Source organism: Podarcis vaucheri (assembly GCF_965113315.1).
Source record: "Podarcis vaucheri genome assembly, chromosome: 5".
In the NCBI taxonomy this organism is placed as follows: Eukaryota; Metazoa; Chordata; class Lepidosauria; order Squamata; family Lacertidae; genus Podarcis; species Podarcis vaucheri.
The window spans coordinates 67,087,279-67,106,888 of record NC_138763.1 but is presented as its reverse complement, the minus strand read 5'-3'; the positions used below and the strand labels follow the sequence as shown (position 1 = coordinate 67,106,888).

Sequence of the window (19,610 nt, the reverse complement as noted above, 5' to 3'; positions counted from 1 at the left end):
CACTGCATAACAGATTTTGGGAAGATCATAGGTCCTTTCTTCATGACTACAGTGGTACCTCAGTTGTCAAATACCTTTGTTGTCAAACAAATCAGCCCCTGAACATCGCAAACCCGGAAGTTGTAGTGTTTGTAGTTGTTGTTGTTGTCGTCATCATAGACATAGACTGATGGTGCTGATTTCTTGAAGGACTATTTCAGGATCACAAACTCACTGATAATTCTGCATAAACTCAACTATCTCTTTATACATGCGCTGTGGGGCATCAAAGCCCCAGATGAAATCCAGGTGTGCCCAGTCAGGTATAAACTTGTGGTAAACTAGGTTTGAGACCTGAGGCAGCAGCAGGGCAAAATCCTTTGGAGTTGAAGCCCAGTCGTTTCCACCATTCCAGAGAGCTGTTGGAATAGTCATTTGTTTAATATCATAGAAAGGTGCTGTTTCCTAAAAGAGAGGGGGAAATAACAGCTTAAAAAATACTTTATAAGTTAGGACTCTGCAAAAAATTTCCAGATCAAAACAAATGTGCATGTGCTCACGCGCGCACACACACAAACACATATATATTGTCTCCCTGCTTATTTAACTTATATGCAGAATTCATCATGTGAAAGGCTGGACTGGATGAATCCCAAACTGGAATTAAGATTGCCAGAAGAAATATCAACAGCCTCAAATATGCTGATGACACAACCTTGATGGCAGAAAGTGAGGAGGAATTAAAGAACCTTTTAATGAGGGTGAAAGAGAAGACAAAATATGGTCTGAAGCTCAACATCAAAAAAACTAAGACCATGGCCACTGGTCCCATCACCTCCTGGCAAATAGAAGGGGAAGAAATGGAGGCAGTGAGAGATTTTACTTTCTTGGGCTCCATGATCACTGCAGATGGTGACAGTAGTCATGATATTAAAAGACACTTGCTTCTTGGGAGAAAAGCAATGACTAACCTAGACAGCATTTTAAAAAGCAGAGACATCACCTTGCCAACAAAGGCCCATATAATTAAAGCTATGGTTTTCCCAGTAGTGATGTATGGAAGTGAGAGCTGGACTATAAAGAAGGCTGATCGCCGAAGAATTGATGCTTTTGAATTATGGTGCTGGAGGAGATTCTAGAGAGTTCCATGGACTGCAAGAAGATCAAACCTATCCATTCTGAAGGAAATCAGCCCTGAGTACTCATTGGAAGGAAGATCCTGAAGCTGAGGCTCCAATACTTTGGCCACCTCATGAGAGGAGAAGACTCCCTCATGTTTGGAAAGATTGAGGGCACAAGAAGAAGGGGATGACAGAGGACGAGATGGTTGGACAGTGCGGGAGACAGTAGAAGACAAGAGTGCCTGACGTGCTCTGGTCAATGGGGTCACGAAGAATCGGATACGACTAAATGACTAAACAACAACAACAACAAATATGTTAAGGGGAATATAAACTGAGCACTTAAAGTGCATAACAACTGGACATTGTGCAGATTTAAGATGCATTGTGGAGAATAAGCACATCATCCATGAAAAGTAACTTGTTCACATTTCCTGGTAAATATACATGGTTTCCAACAGGCTTTGAACAATGTGCATATATTGACTATCCTTTGTACATTCTCTGGCCATTTTGCATACTCTCAATCAGGTTTTGTGGAATGTGCTGCATTTTGTGCATTCTGAGGAAATGAGCTGTTTTGTATGTGACACTAAGTCAAACTATGAGAGCCAACACAACATGACAATAAGAATTATTCTATATTTCAGAGGGCCAGCTTTCCCAAGCCTATGCCCTCAGATGTTTTGGACTATAATTCCCATCATCGCAGCCAATTGGCTTTATTTCCTGGGTTGATGGGAGCTGTCCTTCAAAACATCTGGAAGGAACTAGGTCGAAGAAGGTTGTTGCATACAAAATTTGTCTATTTATTTCCTTTATCATATCGTTCTCTGATAACCAAGTGTTCATGGAGCTTCATTTTATACTAACATTCCAGGAGGAAGTCATATTGATGATAGAGGATCCTTTAAGCAAAATGGAAGTAATACACATATAGGCAGATAGAGAGAGACAGAGGGAAGGAGGGAGAACCCATTTCATTTTTGCATTAGTGACATGAGCACCAAATCAACAATATTTCAGTTTTAAAAGAGATCCTTCTTGCACATTTCAGATATCATCATGCAAAGCAGACATCTGAGTTAGCAAATCTCCATATGGATAAATTTGAAGGAACATACATACTGGACAGAAGCAGTCTGTATAATGGTGACATATTGCTATATAAAAATATAATAGTAATATTTATTATTATTATTATTTTATTTATATCCTGCCCATCTGTCTGGGTTTCACCAGCCACTCTGGGTAGCTCCCAAGGGAATAGAAAAAGCATGATAAAACATCAAACTTCTAAAAGTCAAATAGTTGTTTATTTCGTTGACATATGAAGGGAGGGTTTTCTGCAGGGCGGGCGTCACTACCGAGAAGGCCCTCTGCTTGGTTCCCCTGTAACCTCACTTCTCGCAGTGAAGTAACCAGCAGAAGACCCTCGGAGGAAAGTGTAGACAATATCTTCATTTTATGACAAGGGACTGAAGATAGACATCTGGCATCTTGCAGATTTGAATGGGGTAACTGTGCCCCTGAAGGACCAGGTGCACAGCCTGGGAGTCATTCTGAACTCACAGCTGCCCATGGATGCGCAGGTCAATTCTGTGTCCCAGGCAGCTGTTTATCAGCTCCATCTGGTACGCAGGCCGAGACCCTACCTGCCTGCAGACTTTCTCGCCAGAGTGGTGCATGCTCTAGTTATCTCTCGCTTGGACTACTGCAATGTGCTCTATGTGGGGCTACCTTTGAAGGCGACCCAGAAACTACAACTAATCCAGAATGCGGCAGCTAGACTGGTGACTTGGTGCGGCCGCCGAGACCATATAACGCTGGTCTTGAAAGACCTACATTGGCTCTCAGTACGTTTCCGAGCACTATTCAAAGTGTTGGTGCTGACCTTTAAAGCCCTAAACAGCCTCGGTCCAATATATCTAAAGGAGCGTCTCCACCTCCATCATTCTGCCCGGACACTGAGGTCCAGCGCCGAGGGCCTTCTGGTGGTTCCCTCACTGCGAGAAGCCATGTTACAGGGAACCAGGCAGAGGGCCTTCTCAGTAGTGGCACCCACCCTGTGGAACGCCCTCCTGCCAGATGTCAAAGAGAAAAATAACTACCAAACATTTAGAAGACATCTGAAGGCAGCCCTGTTTAGGGAAGCTTTTAATGTTTGGTAGGTTACTGTATTTTAGTGTTTTGTTGGAAGCCGCCCAGAGTGGCTGGGGAAACCCAGCCAGATGGGCGGGGTAGAAATAATAAGTTGTTGTTGTTGTTACCTGTTCACCATCTGACTGAGGAGCAAGCATGTGCTGTCTGGGCGAGGTGGGCAGGGACACAGCAGTGAGGCTGGGCCAGATTCCAGGGCCCAGAAACCCCCAGAAACAGGGCAGGAATCCCTGCATAGGGGTGCCTGATTTGTGCCACTTCAAAATTGTGTGCCCAGAGCCATTGTCCCACTGCCCCCTCATGCTGCGCCCCTGACACAGTGTGGGGAATTTCTATGGAATGGAGCTAGAAACTATTATAATCAGATCAACAGTGCAATATTGCGGGTAAAATAATAGCTTCTTTCACTTAAGTTCACTCATGATCCCCGCGGTGTAGAAATTTTAGTTGGTAAGTTTCTCATTATATTTACTTACTTACTTTCATACGTTCCTATTTTTGAGATATGTTTCTAATGTTATATGCATTGCTTTAACAGATGATTGCATTTTTTGCAAGCCTGTACTGACGGAAGATATTGAATTTTGACCACGACACAAGCAAAGGTAATATTTGGATCTTGTTTGGTGAGATTTTTAGTTAAAGTGATTGGTTTATTTGGATATTGGTTACAATTTTTAACAAAACTGAGAGACTGAACTCATGCATGCAGAATACTGCATAGCACAATAGTCCACTGAAGAAGCGTAAAATGCCAAAATGTGTTTGGTATTTCAGTTATCCAGAAAGTTTGATTAAAAAACATTAAAAATATCTTATATAGCAATATCAGCTATCTAATTAATATAATTAAAGAAGTATAAGACCATCTCATGCATTGTACAGAAATTTTATTTTATTAGGGTTTATTGTATAATTGTGGGTATATTATTTTGATAAATAGTTTATAGATTTACATATTAGAATTTGTTAACGTATTCATGGGCATCACAGCCATTAGAAGACATCAGAAGGCAGCCCTGTATTGGGAAATTTTTAATGACTGATGTTTTGTTATGTTTTTATATATGATGTAAGCCAGCCAGAGTGGCTGGGGAAACTGCCAGATGGGTGGGGTATAAATCATTATCATCATCATTATCATCATCATTATCATTATCATTATCATCATCATTATCATTATCATTATCATTATCATTATCATTATCATTACATTTTGTGTATATAAAGCCTGGTTATAAACGTCAAAGATTATGACCTTTAACTATTTTGTTTCATATTGCAGCTACATTTTATCCACCATGTATTATATGAACAGCAGCCTTTGCCATCAGTAGCTTTTGCCATACCTTACCAATGTCTACCATCATATAAACAGAGAAGGGAGGGAGGGGAGGAAAAAGAGGGAGAAAGAGGTGGCAATTAGTGAAAAATTCTTACCTGGTTGTGGTGAGCCATGTTCTCTTCCTTGCTACCCCAGTCAAAACCTTTGAACTCCTTACTCCTCCTATTCTGAAAAGAGAAGTGTACCATATTTTGAAAAAACTAAATGGGGAAATTATTATTATTGCTGTTAATTATTAATCAATAAATACCTGAGGATCATAGTGCAGTTTACCAAATAAAAGCACAAAAGCACATAACATAATAACAAAACAATACGCACAGACACAACAGGCACAGCAGGTTGTGAGGAACGTAGAAGAGAAGAAAAAGTTCTTACCATCTGCTTTTTAGTCAATATTTACAAAGAGAGGCTTGGAACACAGCCTCTTGGGATAATGGCGTTGTCGCGAGTGACTCTCCACTCCCCCTTTTCTCATTTGTCATTGTCATCATCTCCCTACGGGTGCCACGGAGGGCCTTTTGTTTCTGAGCTCTTTGCTCTACTACCTTCAAGGATCGCTGGGTTCTGGGAGAGAGGGGGTCTGGAATGCTTTCTAAACACATTGTGTCTGTCAGCTGTCCTCCCTCTGGTGCTTCCTCTTCCTCCTCCACGTCTCCCACCATTTCCCAGCTTTCCCCTCATCTGCCTCTGAGCTGTGACCTCCCTCAAACCCCTGTTGTAATTCTGAACTGTCTTCTTCTTCTCTGGAAGGGACAGGCTGGGGAGGAGGTCACTGGGGAGGAGGCCATAGGTTGTGTAATTAGCCAAAGGCCAGGGAGAAGAGGAATGTTTTTGCTCAGTGACTAAAGAAATATAATGAAGGGGCTGGGTGAGCCTCCCTGGGGAAAGCATTCCCAAATGGGAAGCTACTGGGGAAATGGCCAGTTCCTATGTGGCCATCCTCCAAATCTTTCATGGAAGATTAAACTTATGGGGACTTAAGTAAGTCAAAATATATACCAGGGACCAGGAACTTCCATGCCACAAGGCAATCTTATTCTGCCAGGGGATCCAGTTTGGCCCAAACACTTCTCCCAAAGTCTCCCACCTCCTATCCAGCTGAGATTGCTGCTGAAGCCAGCTGGGTGGGTGGGTGGGTGGGTGTGGGTGGGAGTGAATATCCTATTCAGTTTGCCAGAATTCCATGCAAATCCCTTCCCGATTCAGAAAGGAGTTTCTCTTAAAAGACTTGTTAAAACAGATCAGCAAGAGGTCTGCACCAGAATCTCCAGGGAAAATAAAGAGGAGGGATCAGTTTCATCTGCACCTTGCAACACACTTTGAAATCCTCCATTGCTACAAAAGGTAATTGACAGGTAGGCGGCCCCACCCTGCTTTTAAATGTGACCTATGAAACTAATCCTGATAAAAAAACTCCTGTGGTATCAAAAAGATTCCCCAACCCTGTTTTGTTTTTGCAAGGCCACGAAGAAATTACCAGCAACTACATTCAACACCAGGTGCTCCCAGATCATGGCACTTCTTGGCCAGCCTTCTGCTACTGACACACAGCCTTCACTAGCCTAGAACCCTCCAGATGTTCTGGACTACAATTCTCATCAACCCCAGCCAGTGTGGCCTGGCTGATGGGAGCTGTCATCTAAGCAAGTTGGCACTACCAACACCTGAGGATTTAGGTGCTACCTGACTCCAGTGAAGCACGTTCTGCACAGATGTCCCAGCTGGGCAGTGTGATAAATATACATTGATTCGAGACTGAAAGAAAGAGCAAAGTGATTAGCTGAAATTATCTCAAAGTGTAACAGCCATTTCAATTTCATTTGGTTTGTTTGAACAAAACAAGTGCACTCTAGTGCTCAACATCTGGATATCATGCAGGAATCAGTGCAGCAATTACATGCCAGTTTTTGAGATGAACTTGACACTTCAAACTAGCTGCCAATGCCAATATTGTGGTACCAAACAAGAGGGAAATTTGCTTACAGCAAAGCATTGCCCCACAACATAAATACATTTCTACTAATACTGCAATCCTATGCACATTTACTAAGAAGTAAATTGTACTGTGTTCAACCAGGTTACACCCAGGTAACTATGCACAGGATTACAGCCCCAGTTATAATATTTTTCTTTATATAGTACAACCAGGGCAATTACAGACATATCAAATAACATCCATTTGTGCAGTGGGCCGGGCTGTTGTGTACATTCCTCCTGTAGGACATGAATTCACTCCACCCTGCTTTGGTGCCATGTCCAGTTGTGTTACCAACCATAATTAAGGGCCACTCCTAGACTCTTATCAGGAACTATGAACTGAAACTCAGTATTGCTCTTAACTATGGTCCTATTGCATCATGGTGGCAAGGAAGACACAGCCTTCTTGTGACGCATAAGGCATTACCTGCATTCTGTTTTGGGGAAGTGGACCCCTGTAGGGGGAATTGCACAAGGGCCCCCAAGCACCTTAACTAGGCCTTGGTGCACACCATGACTTCTCACCTCTTCACATGTTTCTTGGGCTGATGTGCACCATCTTTCAAGGCACACAAATATTAAGTTCCAGTTTACATGTATCTGTACACAAAGCCATATTGGTTCATTTTGTTCTTATTTTTGCTCTTATTTCTATTGTGTGTTTAATATTTGTTATATTGTATTGTCTCAATGTGGCAGTTGTGCCCTCTTAAGGTTTCTGCCTTAATGCTACCAGACAATAATTTTCCAACAACAACAACAATAATAATAATAGCTCTGCCCATTTGGACACCTCTGAAGATATTTCACCCCATTCTGCAAGTCTTTTTTAAATTTGAGGTGACAATTTCAGCCTTCACCAACTTGGACATCTCTGAAGATATCATTGCCCAAAATGTGGGACAGCTCCAACCAGTCAGGGTTGCCTCTCAATATATCATCACCAAAGTTGGTACGAGGACTCCTGAGGTGGATATATTAGTCTTCAACTATGTTTGCATGCAGGGCACCATTTTGAATCAATATGGTAGACCAATTTAACTCAAATTAAACACTTAAATTTAAGTGGCAGTCCTGGGTTGGTTTTTGTGTGCGCACGCAGCCCAAGATATCACAAATTACACTATCCACTAGTGCTCAATGAAGTAGTCATCTGGGATCCACTTCTCCAGGGGTAATTAAGAAATGGATGTTATGAGCAGCAACCATTTCAAAGAAGCCTCCACATACTTTTCTTTAGATCACACTCTTTACCTCCTATTATGTAGTTAGAAATCTTACCAGATTCATGTTTTTCACATTAAAGCCCATCTCTACGAAGAAAAAACTGGCACAAACATGATCAAGTAAGAAACGATTACACAGGTTAGTAGCAAACCATTTAGAAGTTTTGCTTTGAGCACTAAACTGCTTGGTTCCAAATATTACCTGTCAAAACAAAAACATTAGTACACAGGTCATTTTGTTAGTCAAGACTGCTTCCCTTGAGATACTTCCAGCAATATCGGGTAGCCAGAAAATATCACAAACAATATAATGAGAATCTTCTACTCAGACTGTTAGGCTAGAATGCCCATTCAACAATCCATGGCCATAATGATGATAACAGCAATAATTTAAATCCCGCATGCATAGTCAAACACAAGGACCTTCTGCTATATTCAAGACATGGACATTGTAATTTCAGCCATCGAAGAGACAGGATGACACAGTTAAAGTGCATCTTGAGATGTATGCAATGTGCAACTGGCGCCCTTGCAACGTGGTTCAGGAACATCATTTTAGTAGGAGCCCAAATATGCAAAGGACTTGCTGTTATGCAAACATACCCACAAATAGCCAATAGCCAAATAGTTGTGCTGTGCTTGAAATCACTTAATTTAGGGTTGCCATACGTCTGGACATATCCAAAATACCACATTCAGAAGTAGTGCCCAGATGTTGGGCAAAAAAGCTCAACAATTTGAAATATGGCAATCCTACTTAATTCCCTAGTAATTTCAGCAAATGACGCCTTCTCTATTGTCTACATGGTAACATAAGGGAGAATGATTTTACTGCCTTGTCTTCTGACTTCTCCTGGTTGAGAATACAAGGAGTGGCTGTTCTTACAATCTGAAAAGGGCACTTCAGTCTGCTTTTGCCTAGGCTAGAAGTAGAGTAGCATAGAAGCCAAGGATGAGCTGTGAATCATAAAGCCCCCAATGTAATCAAGTATCCCCCTAGCCACAGTCAGTATGGGGCTTTAGACAACCCACAATCTCTCGTTCTCAATCCTCCCACCAACCAGACTCTAATCTGGGAACAAAACTGATCATGCTACAATGTTGTATGAATTACTGAGCTAAAAGTGGGTGAGGGGGACATTTGGCCAACAAAGAAGCCCCCAAAAGCCTCCAACACAATCAGCAAATGTTTCTGAGCCCAGAAAATGGGCTCATGTCCCTGTAACTGCCCACCACACTGTGATCATCCCAAGTTATTTCTCAGTAGATTGGTTTGGCTCTCTTGTCCTATAGTCATACATTGTTTAATACTTAAAATAAACCAATAATGTAATAAATACACGCTCCTATAACTGTTCAGCATTATTGCTTTAAAGGCAGCTGAGTTACGCTCAGGTGTAATCTGCCATCATACTATCAAGATCTTCATGTAAGTTTGTACCAAGTCCTTTTGCTTGGGCACTTGAGGATTGTTCTCACACCAGCACCTCTTTCTTTCCTGCCCGCAGCAGGTGTTTTGAGCTGGCACCCATGCTACTTACAGCAAGATAGAAAAATGGGCACCCCAATTTTTACAGATCAGCTTAGACTGAGCAACACCCTGTTACCAAATTTCAGCATTCACCAGCTTGAACAGTTTAGGTGTCTATAGGGAATGACAAATGTCCTCAGGTCAAATGATGGATACATTCCCAAGTTCTTAGCTACAGCCAGAGATATTTGCACCCTCTATTTTAAACAAGTGTTTGGTCCAAAATGCATACTTTAACCAAGGATTCAGGAAGGTGAGTGATCACAGCTGATATTGGGCTGAAAGAATAAACCGTGTTGACCAATGGTGCCAATCCAAAGAACATTTTTATCTTCTGGGCGAGCTGTGGCATGGTTGAAAATGCAATGAATGCTAAGAAACAAGATGGGAAATAGAAATAGATGATAAATGAAGATAAATGAATATAGCAAGAAATAGAAGATAAATGAATATAGCAAGCACTACTGCCTTGATCACAATACAAGAAAAAAATCTTAGCCTTTTCTCATAACACAAAAGCAATAAATACAGTCAATCCTCAGTTCCTCAATGGCTGTGTTTTGGAACATTTCGGCTCCCAAACACCGAAAACCCAGAAGTAAATGCTCCAGTTTTTGTACATTTCTTGGAAGAAAAATGTCAGAGGCGGCTTCCGCTTGAGTGCAGGAAGCTCCTGCAACCAATTGGAAGTCACTCCCCAGTGTCAAACGTTTCGCAAGCTGAATGGATTACATTTGACAACCGAGGTTTGACTGTATACATTATTGTAAGACCTGTGAGGAATGGCTTATGGTCACATGCTTCTAGTCAAACGAAATATTGGAAAGTACACACTCATATCCCCTCCTCTTGGGAGCCTTAGTAAAGTACCGTACTTCCAGGATTGTTAAGCTACAGTTTCCTGTTACATCCAGACTAAGAAACTTCTGTTTAAATTCCAGCTACAAACCAGGTTTGATCCCAGCTTGAAATCCAGGATTTTATTCAAATTAAACAAGACTTTGTCAGCTGAGATGAACTGAAGCAACACAAAGCACATAAAACAAGGTTTGTGAGTGGTACCTCGGGTTACAGACACTTCAACTTACAGACTCCATTAACCCAGAAATAGTACCTCGGGTTAAGAACTTTGCTTCAGGATGAGAACAGAAATCACACAGCAGCAGTGGGAGGCCCCATTAGCTAAAGTGGTACCTCAGATTAAGAACAGTTTCAGGTTAAGTACAGACCTCCAGAATGAATTAAGTTCTTAAACCGAGGTTCCACTGTATTATATTCCATACACTTCTTTCTCTAAGTCCATAGCAGCTTTGAAACATTTCTTTTATAGGAAATGTTACTAACATTTCTTTTATAGGAAATGCAGGAAACCTACACAGGGATTGTTATTCAAGATGGTTCTCCATGTCCAGTGGCTCTATGTGTAACCACTGTACTATGACCAAAATCTCTCTTGAAATTAATATACAACACCAACTGTACAAATAAACATGTTGCTATTAGAATTGGCAACATGTGTTTCAGAAGCTTCCTAACCTACCCATTGTGGTGCCCTGGGAATGACCAACATAAAATATTTTCTCTTGTCCAGTTTTTCTCAGGATAAAATTTATTGAAGCTGGAAGGTCATATTTAGCCATTTCATCAAAACTGCAAAGAAAAGGAATAACAGACTCTGTTTTACAGACTTGCATACAGACATCTCCAGCCAATGCAATACAATATTTGGCAAACCAGAGATCACCTCCTCCATGGACTACCAATTCTCTGAACATTTGTGAAACAATCTGATTTAAATTAAGCCATGACTCATCTTCTTTAGATATTTCCACTGGCACTGTTCACTAGCAGTCAATGCAACACTATGAGCTGTTCACTGAAAACTTTAAAAGTCCACCAAATAGTTCACAGTGCCCATAGGGTTCCTGCAATGTGACAGTTTTAACAGGCAAGCTGTCCCTAAATCTCAAATATCAGCACCTGGAGAGCCAAATAAGTCATGACTTTAGAACACATTTGCACAAAATAGGAATTGCCAGTAGAGTGCCCATAAACCTGTTGGGTGGTATAAAAATAAAACACAGGCAGATTAGAAGGGGGAGAGGAATGCTTCTGTTGTTGGCACTAGTGTGACTAATACTGGAAGCAAAAGGAGAAACATAAAGCTTTTTAAAAAACCAAAGTTTCAGGAGGCTCTGCCTCACCTCCCTGCATATCTGAGGAGCTTCAAATTCTGTCCAAGTAACTTTATTCAGAATCAGCAGGACTCACACTTGGTCCCAGGGGCGCCGACTTGTGCCACAGATTAAGGGTGCCCAGCAGCATGTGCAACGTAATGTGAGGTCAGGATGTCACATTGCCCCTTGAGGTCATGAAGTCACATTACATTGCACGTTCCACAGTGGCACCTAGGAGCCCTGGAAGTCACCTTGGAGGCCCTGTTGTGTGGGTGCTGAGCACCCACAACAAAAACTTGGCACTAGCACTTGGTCCTCCCACATCAAATCTAGTTTCACCCGAAGCCAACCTGATCTGTTTATATCTACGGAGTTTAGCAATGCCATATTTCATCCTTTCAGTTGGAGTTATCCCAGCTGTGTGCTTTGTCTTGTTGCCAACATCCATCTGGGTCAGGAAGAGTGTGCCTTCGAGGATGAAGTCAAAATGTCAAAGCTTATAGCAAGAACAAACTTAGTTAGTCTCTAAGGTGCTACTAGACATTTTTTTTAGTTTTTATTTATTTGTCAAAGAGTTACAGTGCCTGCTGTGCTTGTACAGGAGAGCCATGTTTTGTCACAGCTGGGGCAGATCAAGGCATCTGGTTCTGCTGATGCAGGTGTACCATGCCATTTCTCATCCCAGTGGTAATTTCTCCTCTCTTCTTTACTGTGGATATACCACCTATCTATCTGTCTCCAGGCACTGCTGTTGTCTGCAAGAGATTCCCACAAGGTGGAGTTGATGTTGCTAGCCTTCACATCATGTTTGGAAACGTCTTTGTAATACACAGTTGGTCGGCCAGTGGGCCTGCTGCCTGAAGTCAGCTCCCCATAGAGAACATCTTTGGGGGATCTTATCATCTTCCAGTCTTCATCAGAGCATCTAATTCCCCACATGAACAATATGTGCTGTTTGTTTGTTTGTTTGTTTGTTTGTTTAAAGAAACAACTACCAATTATATTTACTTGGAAATATATTTCTATACCTTTAGATTGTCAGGGTGCTGTTCAATGTTGAAACAGAAGAAGAGAGAAGAGCATGGCAGATTAAAAACCCCAAAAGGAAGACTAGGAACCAGAAACACATAATGAAGTTTAGAAAGATCACTCTACCTGAATCGCCAGAATTCTTCTTGCTCCACAGTATAGTTAATGTGTTTCATGGACCAGGTGTTCCCTCTACTGTTTCCTAGCCACACATCATAGCCAGCATCAGCCAGTATGAAGCCCAGGCTGTTGTTGTCCAGATTTGACACCCAGTTATCGCTACTGCCAAACAAGCCATGTTGCAGAAACACTGCGGGCTTCGGATCTGCAATAGAAGTCTTTTAAGTATAGTTATAAGAAGTAACTTCAGTGTTTCTTTCCAACAAGACAGTGATCCATCAGAACCTTGAATGGCAGTTGTTGTCATTCCATATTGCAAGTAGCAGCCAGTGAAGTGGTGCAGGTGGGGCAATGTTACTCTCATGGCTTCCCAGCAAACTGGGTTGCTGGTGCTTACGGAGAGTAAGAAGGGAAAGGGAGAAGTGCATGTTGGCGGAGCCAATCCAATTCCCTCACCTCTACATGCAACACCAGGTCAAGCTCCCCCAACCTTGCCTTGTCTGTTTTGCTCTCTTCAGACATGGGTTGTCAGGTTGTCCATGAATGTTAAATCACAGAGTGGTGAGATCCAGATCTCAAACAAGTCTGCCTTTAGAAACCTCCAACACCTTGCAATACTACACTGCAGTCATTAGATTAGATTAGATAAATTTATTGTCATTGTCCGTATATACACAGTATGCACAGCCAAAGACCGGGTACACATATACATTTGCACCCCAAAGACCGGGTACACATATACATTTGCACGTATCTCCGAGCTCTCATCCTATTTGGACATAATCTATAAAACATACATAGTCCAGAATATAGCATGACCTATTTAAGGCATAACATAACCTAAAACCTATCTCATTCCTTCCTCTCCCTACTTACTAAACCTTGCAACTGGCCCTGAGATCATTATTTAGTGCAATCAGAGCTCTTGGATAGAAACTATTCAGAAGGCGTGTGGTTCGTGTTTTCATTGTCCTATATCTTCTGCCCGAAGGCAATAGTTCAAAGAAGTTGTGAGCAGGGTGGGTGGGATCTCTCAGAATGTTATGTGACTTCTTCAAGATGCGATCATTAAATGACTAATGATACATTTTGGGGAAAGCTGTTGAAATATTTCTGACTATTATGATAGAAGTGTTGTTTCAGAATCCAAAGGGATATGCTGTTTTGTCATAAGGCCTGCTTCATGAAAAAGCTTTTTTCCAAAACAAAAAAACTTGGGGGCATTGCCACCACATGTGCATAAGTGAGCCAGTGACATTACAAATTCTTGAACTGATATATTTTTAGTCATCTTATTCAATATAATCTTATTATTCAATAAGTCATCTTATTCTTACATTTTAAGCCATTTTACTCAATTATAATCTTATATTGGGAGCTTGGCACTGGAAGCAGGTGGCTAAGTCCTCGTGCCCTTCCTTCATTATACCACCTTTGCTTCTCAGGTATTAGGTGGCCCTAATATCTTTCCGAAAAGCAACACCCTTAGACTGTCCTTTGCATTATTATTACTTAAGAATTTCCTCAAATTTTAATACATACATATGTTAATTGCCTTTAACCACCCTCATTCACTCTACATAATACCCAAATTGTTAATTTCTGCTGCTCACAGTTCAGGTCCTTCTTGTAAATCTATCTGACTGTTATACCTCTTCAATTACTCTACAAAGGGTTTCCACTCGTTCCTTACCAGTGTCCCCTCTTGATCCCAAATTTTTGCTTTCATACTTGCCAGCTCCACATAATCTATTGGTTAATAATAATAATTTATTATTTCTACCCCACTCTAAATAAATGGGACTTTAAATGGGAATGAAGGGGAACCCTTTACAAAGTATTTGAAAATGCAACAAAGCAAACTGGACTCCTTGGCTGACTTTGAATAAACATTCACAAACTTTTTATTGATAATAATCAGCTAAATAGTTTGAGGATCTATACAACTGTGTAACATGCAGAAAATAGCATTTTTAGAGAAATCAAAGACTGGAACTGAGGGAAGTCAGGGGGTGTGGGTGGGTGGGTTCTGTGGGGGGAGGGAGGGGAGGAAAAATGGGGGGTAATAAGGATGATATGTTTTTGGATAATATGTTTTAATTTTGAATAAAAAGTTATTAAAAAAATAAAATAAAAATCGGATTGTTGTTTATTTCCTTGACGTCTGATGGGAGTTCATTCCACAGGGCGGCCGCCAATACCAAGATGGCCCTCTGCCTGGTTCCCTGTAACCTCACTTCTCACAGTGAGGAAACTGCCAGAAGGCCCTTGGAGCTGGACCTCAGTGTCAGGGCTGAACGATGGGGGTGGAGACATTCCTTCAGGTATACTGGATCGAGGCTGTTTAGGACTTTAAATTGTGCTCAGAAATGTACTGGGAGCCAATGTAGTTCTTTCAGGACCAGTGTCATATGGTCTCGGCGGCCACTCACAGTTACCAGTCTAGCTGCCACATTCTGGATTAGTTGCAGTTTCTGGGTCACCTTCAAAGGTAGCCCCACATAGAGCGTGCTGCAGTAGTCCAAGTGGGAGGTAACTAGAGCATGCACCACTCTGGTGAAACAGTCTGCAGGCAGGAAGGGTCTCAGCCAGCGTACCAGATGGAGCTGGTAGATGGCTGCCCTGAACACAGAATTGACCTGTTCCTCCATGGACAGCTGTGAGTCCAAAATGACTCCCAGGCTGCACACCTGGTGCTTCAGAGATTCAGGACCAGGGAGTCCCCCATACCCGCCCACACCCTGTCCCCCCAAAATAGTACTTCTGTCTTGTCAGAATTCAACCTCAATCTGTTAGCTGCCATCCATCCTCCAACCACCTCCAGGCACTCACACAGGACCTTCACTGCCTTCACTGGTTCTGATTTAAAAGAGAGGTAGACCTGGCCTGAATCCCCATTGGAAGGGATCAAAATGGTCCGCATTCTCAAGGCATGCCTGGAGTTGTTCTGCAACCATCCACTCAATCACCTTTCCCAAGAATAGAAGATTTGAGACTGGGCGATAGTTGGCCATATCGGGCGGGTCCAAAGGTGTTTTTTTTAAGAAGCAGTTTAATGACCACCTCTTTCAGCAGGGCTGGGAAGTATTCACCATCCTGCAGTGCCCATTGCCCAGCCCTTCCTGGCTCGCTTTTATTAGCCAGGATGGGCAAAGATCAAGGAGACAGATAGTTGGTTTCACTCGTCCAAGCAGCCTGTCCACATCCTTGGAGCTAACAGATTGGAATTGATCCCATGCAACTTGACTAGACAGGACTCTAGCACTTTCCCACCCCAGCCCTGCTCCCATGGTGGAGTCTACCTCATTCCAAATCTGAGCAACTTTAACTGCATTTTTTTTTTTTTTTTTTGGAAAATCATTGCAGGAGATCTTGGGGGCCTTATCAGGCCCCAATGGCACAGGTGGTTCCGTTAAATTAGGAACCACCTGAAAGAGTCTCCTGCTGCTGTTTTCTGCAGATGCAATAGAGGCAGTGAAGAAGGTCCTCTTCAACGTCACTATTGCCACTTGGTAGGCTCAATGTTGAGCTCTAACCTGTGTCCGGTCCGATTCAGAATTAATTCTCGGTCACTGGTGCTCTAGCCATCTCAATGATTGTTTCATTGCCCTCAGCTCTGGGGAAAACCATGGGGCTGTCCAGGCTCCATGCAGTTGGAGAGGGCACTTTGGAGCCAGACAGTTGATAGCCCTACTTAACTCTGCACTCCAGCGGGCCACCAGGGAATCAGCTGAAAGGCCATCAACATAGGATAAAATATCTCCTACCACTCTCTGGAAACCATTTGGATCCATTAAGTGGGGGGGAGACCATTCTGCAGAGGGGAAGGGTTGCAGAGATGTCCAGTTGCACCAAGGAGTGATCTGACCATGGCACTTCTTTTGTTTCACTTTTATTTAGTGTCAAATCACCCACATCCATAGAGGTAGAGATTAAGTACCTACTTGGGGATATCAGAGTTTGTTACTCCTAAGAGGAAGGCCTCTGGTTTGGGGGGGGTGTCATCTTTAATATTTTTTTCAGTTCCCCATAAATCATTTCCCAGTATATTTGGCTTGCTTACATGCCTACCACATGTGGAAGAAGATGCCCTACATCTTTTGGAATTTCCAGCATGACTTGGTTCCCCCCCCCCCTTGCATTTCACTTCTCACTCAAGAAAAAGCTGCATACAGCACACAAAGCCATTGGGCAATGGAATTGGCAGTGTCACCAACTCTTCACAGCCCTGGTGTTTTTCTCCTTTTTTTTTATTCAGGCTGTGACCCCAATAAATGGCTGAAGAACATATATCTTTAATAACTGCAAAAACACTCTTTTGCAACTAAAGAGATTTCCCCCCACAAAAAAGATTGCATGCAGTTCCCTATGACTTGGGTCGAGAAGGTATGGAGAGCACAGCTACGTCAGCACAGAAAATGGCTGCTGGCAACATGGACTATGAATTATTTATTCCAGCTTCCTCATCTCCTTATCACCATATGTCCTTACTTCTTTAATAGTTCAGGAAAGGAGTAAGAAGCACTTGACCTCAACTACCTATATGGCCTATCTTTTGCAATATTATAGAAAAAATAGAAGAAGGACACACTCAACAAACATAATAGTGCACATTACCAAACAAACTGCCTATGTTCTTTTGCACCAAATCAAATTTTAGCAAAGCAAGAATTCATAATATAATAATAATAATAATAATAATAATAATAATAATAATAATATCCCCAAAATATCGAACATTTGTATATATGTGTACACACAATATATACCTCAAAGCACACACTCACCCTTGTTTGACTGATTTCTTTTGCCATGAGGGATTCTGTTAATACTCAGAATATAACCATCGTCTGTCACCACTTCATATTCCTCACCGGGATATCCTCTGAAAGAAATAATTTCGCTCTGCAGGGTGGAGATGGTGTGGTTGGACAGGTTAACAAACAACTGTAAGATGTCTACAGACCACTGCTTTTTAGGTGCTGGTACTCACCATGAAGTTTTTATAGTAAGTCCCATACTTTTAAATAAACAAACAAACAAGCAGAGGTGCTGATACTGTGTATCCTTGAGTACCCCCTGGAAAAAAAGCATTACTAAACACTTATTTTCCACATGATAGAATTGATAACTGGAGTGTGCAGATGGGTGATAAGCCAGATAAGGTAGTAAAACCGTCTCACACAATCACTTATTTGTCAGTTCCAAAGAAATCCAGGAACTGATTACCTGCCTCCCTCTGCTGAAATTAGAAAAAAAGGGAGCCTTTTGTTGCAGAATGTCTTCCCAGGATACCTTCCCAGCCAATTGCTGCTGTTGCTGCTGTTCTACATTTTTATGGCTGTTGTTCCCAAACTCCTCCCCTCTCCCCCTCCCTTGGACCACTTGAAAATTGCTGAGGGACTTGGTGGACCACTGAGTGATTTTTGTTCTTGCTGCTGAACAATTATAATGCACTGTGCAGGATGCTAGAGTAGCTACTGCAGAGCACCTAACTGATGTTCACAGAGCACTGGTGTTCCGTGAAGCAAATGTTGGGAATTTTATTGAGATTTAAAAATAAAATAAAATTCCAAGCTGCCCTCAGCAATGATGCATTGGGAGGGCAGGCTACTACGTATTTCAAAATATTATAATAAATATTTTCTTGTCCCCTAAAACCCCAGCAGTCCGTGGAAAATTAACTTCAAGGATGTGGCGTACAGCACCATTAAGCAACACTAATTGTCAAAGATGCCTTGAGGTAAGAAGATGAGAAAGGAAAAGGAAAATGGCTTACAATATTCATAGTCGCTTCTGGATCTACCTTTCTTCTTTTCCACAATATCCCCGAACTAATAAGCACTTGGACCAAGCCTGCCCCCATTACGAAGAGCCATATCATTGATTTGCGTGGAAGCAAATCCATCTTTCAGCCCAGATATACAAGACTGCTCCTCAGTCACCGAGAAGATGTACTTAGGTTCCGCGGAATGAAATGACAGACAACATGACTTTAAATATGTCGACATTATTTGTCAAGAGCAAACACCACCTACTTGGAATGGCAAGTCATATCTAATTGGTATTATTGGTTTGGTCTTGGTTAACTTCCAGGATAATCCTCTCATGTAATTTCCACTGAGTTTCATTTTACGTTCTTCCAGGCAGAACTTTTTGGCTCCCGAATGATTGAAAACCGGAAGTGAGTGTTCCAGTTTTTGAATGTTATTTCGGAAGCTGAATACCTGACAGGGCTTCTGTGGCTTCCTGCAGCCAATCAGAAGCCGTGCTTTGGAAGTCAAATGTTTCGGAAGTCAAACGGACTTCCGTAATGGATTCTGTTCAACTTCTGAGGCACAATTCTACACAAAATGGCTGAGCCAAAGTCCACCTATAGTTGTAATCAATAAAATTGTGTCCATTTTTAGTGTGTGTGTATAATATTTTTTTATTAATTTTTAATTACAATAATCCAATAAGAGCCACATTATCACAATTCCAAATTACAATACAATTTAAAAAGTCAATTATTCAAATACAGAATTAAACAATTTTGGGTGACGTCCCGTGTGCTGGAGTTCAGGGTAAAAAGTTCTTCTTTCTTTCTGCTTCCATAATCTTGATTTGTCCAATTACAAGAGTTCTGGTCTCAATCCTTTATTTAACAACCACTGATTTCATAACTTTCATTCGTAATTGCATATTTAATAATTTTTATTTCCGCAAGAGGAGTTTATGTCCTGTAAATTTCTGTGTGAGATGTTAAGCTTCCATTTGTTTCTTCATTCTTCTTGTTGTAATCCAGTAATACAGCATCTCTTCTTCCACTTTTTTGCTCTCTCTCTGCTCTCAGAGGCTGTATTTTTCATTGCGTCACACGCTATTTTGTTTGTCAAAGTCTAACAAAAGGTCTGTCAGGGAAATCTCTCTAAGTTACAATTTTTCTTATCCCAAAAAATG

At 41.7% G+C, this 19,610-nt stretch overlaps 1 protein-coding gene across 1 annotated transcript; it reads right to left on the bottom strand.

The window, feature by feature from the left end:
* Positions 1–120: 120 nt before the first annotated feature.
* LOC309532145 (putative lysosomal acid lipase/cholesteryl ester hydrolase) lies at positions 121–18,701 on the bottom strand. Its single transcript, XM_082222154.1, has 9 exons — positions 18,448–18,701; positions 17,456–17,573; positions 12,675–12,873; positions 10,883–10,992; positions 9,575–9,714; positions 7,867–8,013; positions 6,292–6,363; positions 4,701–4,772; positions 121–444 (listed from the first exon to the last, which is right to left on the bottom strand). Exons 1-9 carry the CDS (start codon positions 18,574–18,576, stop codon positions 211–213), a joined length of 1,221 nt encoding a protein of 406 aa, XP_082078280.1. The 5' UTR covers positions 18,577–18,701; the 3' UTR covers positions 121–210.
* Positions 18,702–19,610: the final 909 nt, after the last annotated feature.

Excerpts from the sequence above, each read along its gene's own strand:
- LOC309532145 (XM_082222154.1), bottom strand. The coding sequence starts at position 18,576 with ATGGATTTGCTTCCACGCAAATCAATGATATGGCTCTTCGTAATGGGG. Across the intron at positions 17,574-18,447 it reads CAGAAGCGACTATGAATATT|AGCGAAATTATTTCTTTCAG; the intron begins GTAAGCCATTTT and ends TCCACCCTGCAG. Across the intron at positions 12,874-17,455 it reads AAGAAATCAGTCAAACAAGG|ATCCGAAGCCCGCAGTGTTT; the intron begins GTGAGTGTGTGC and ends CTTCTATTGCAG.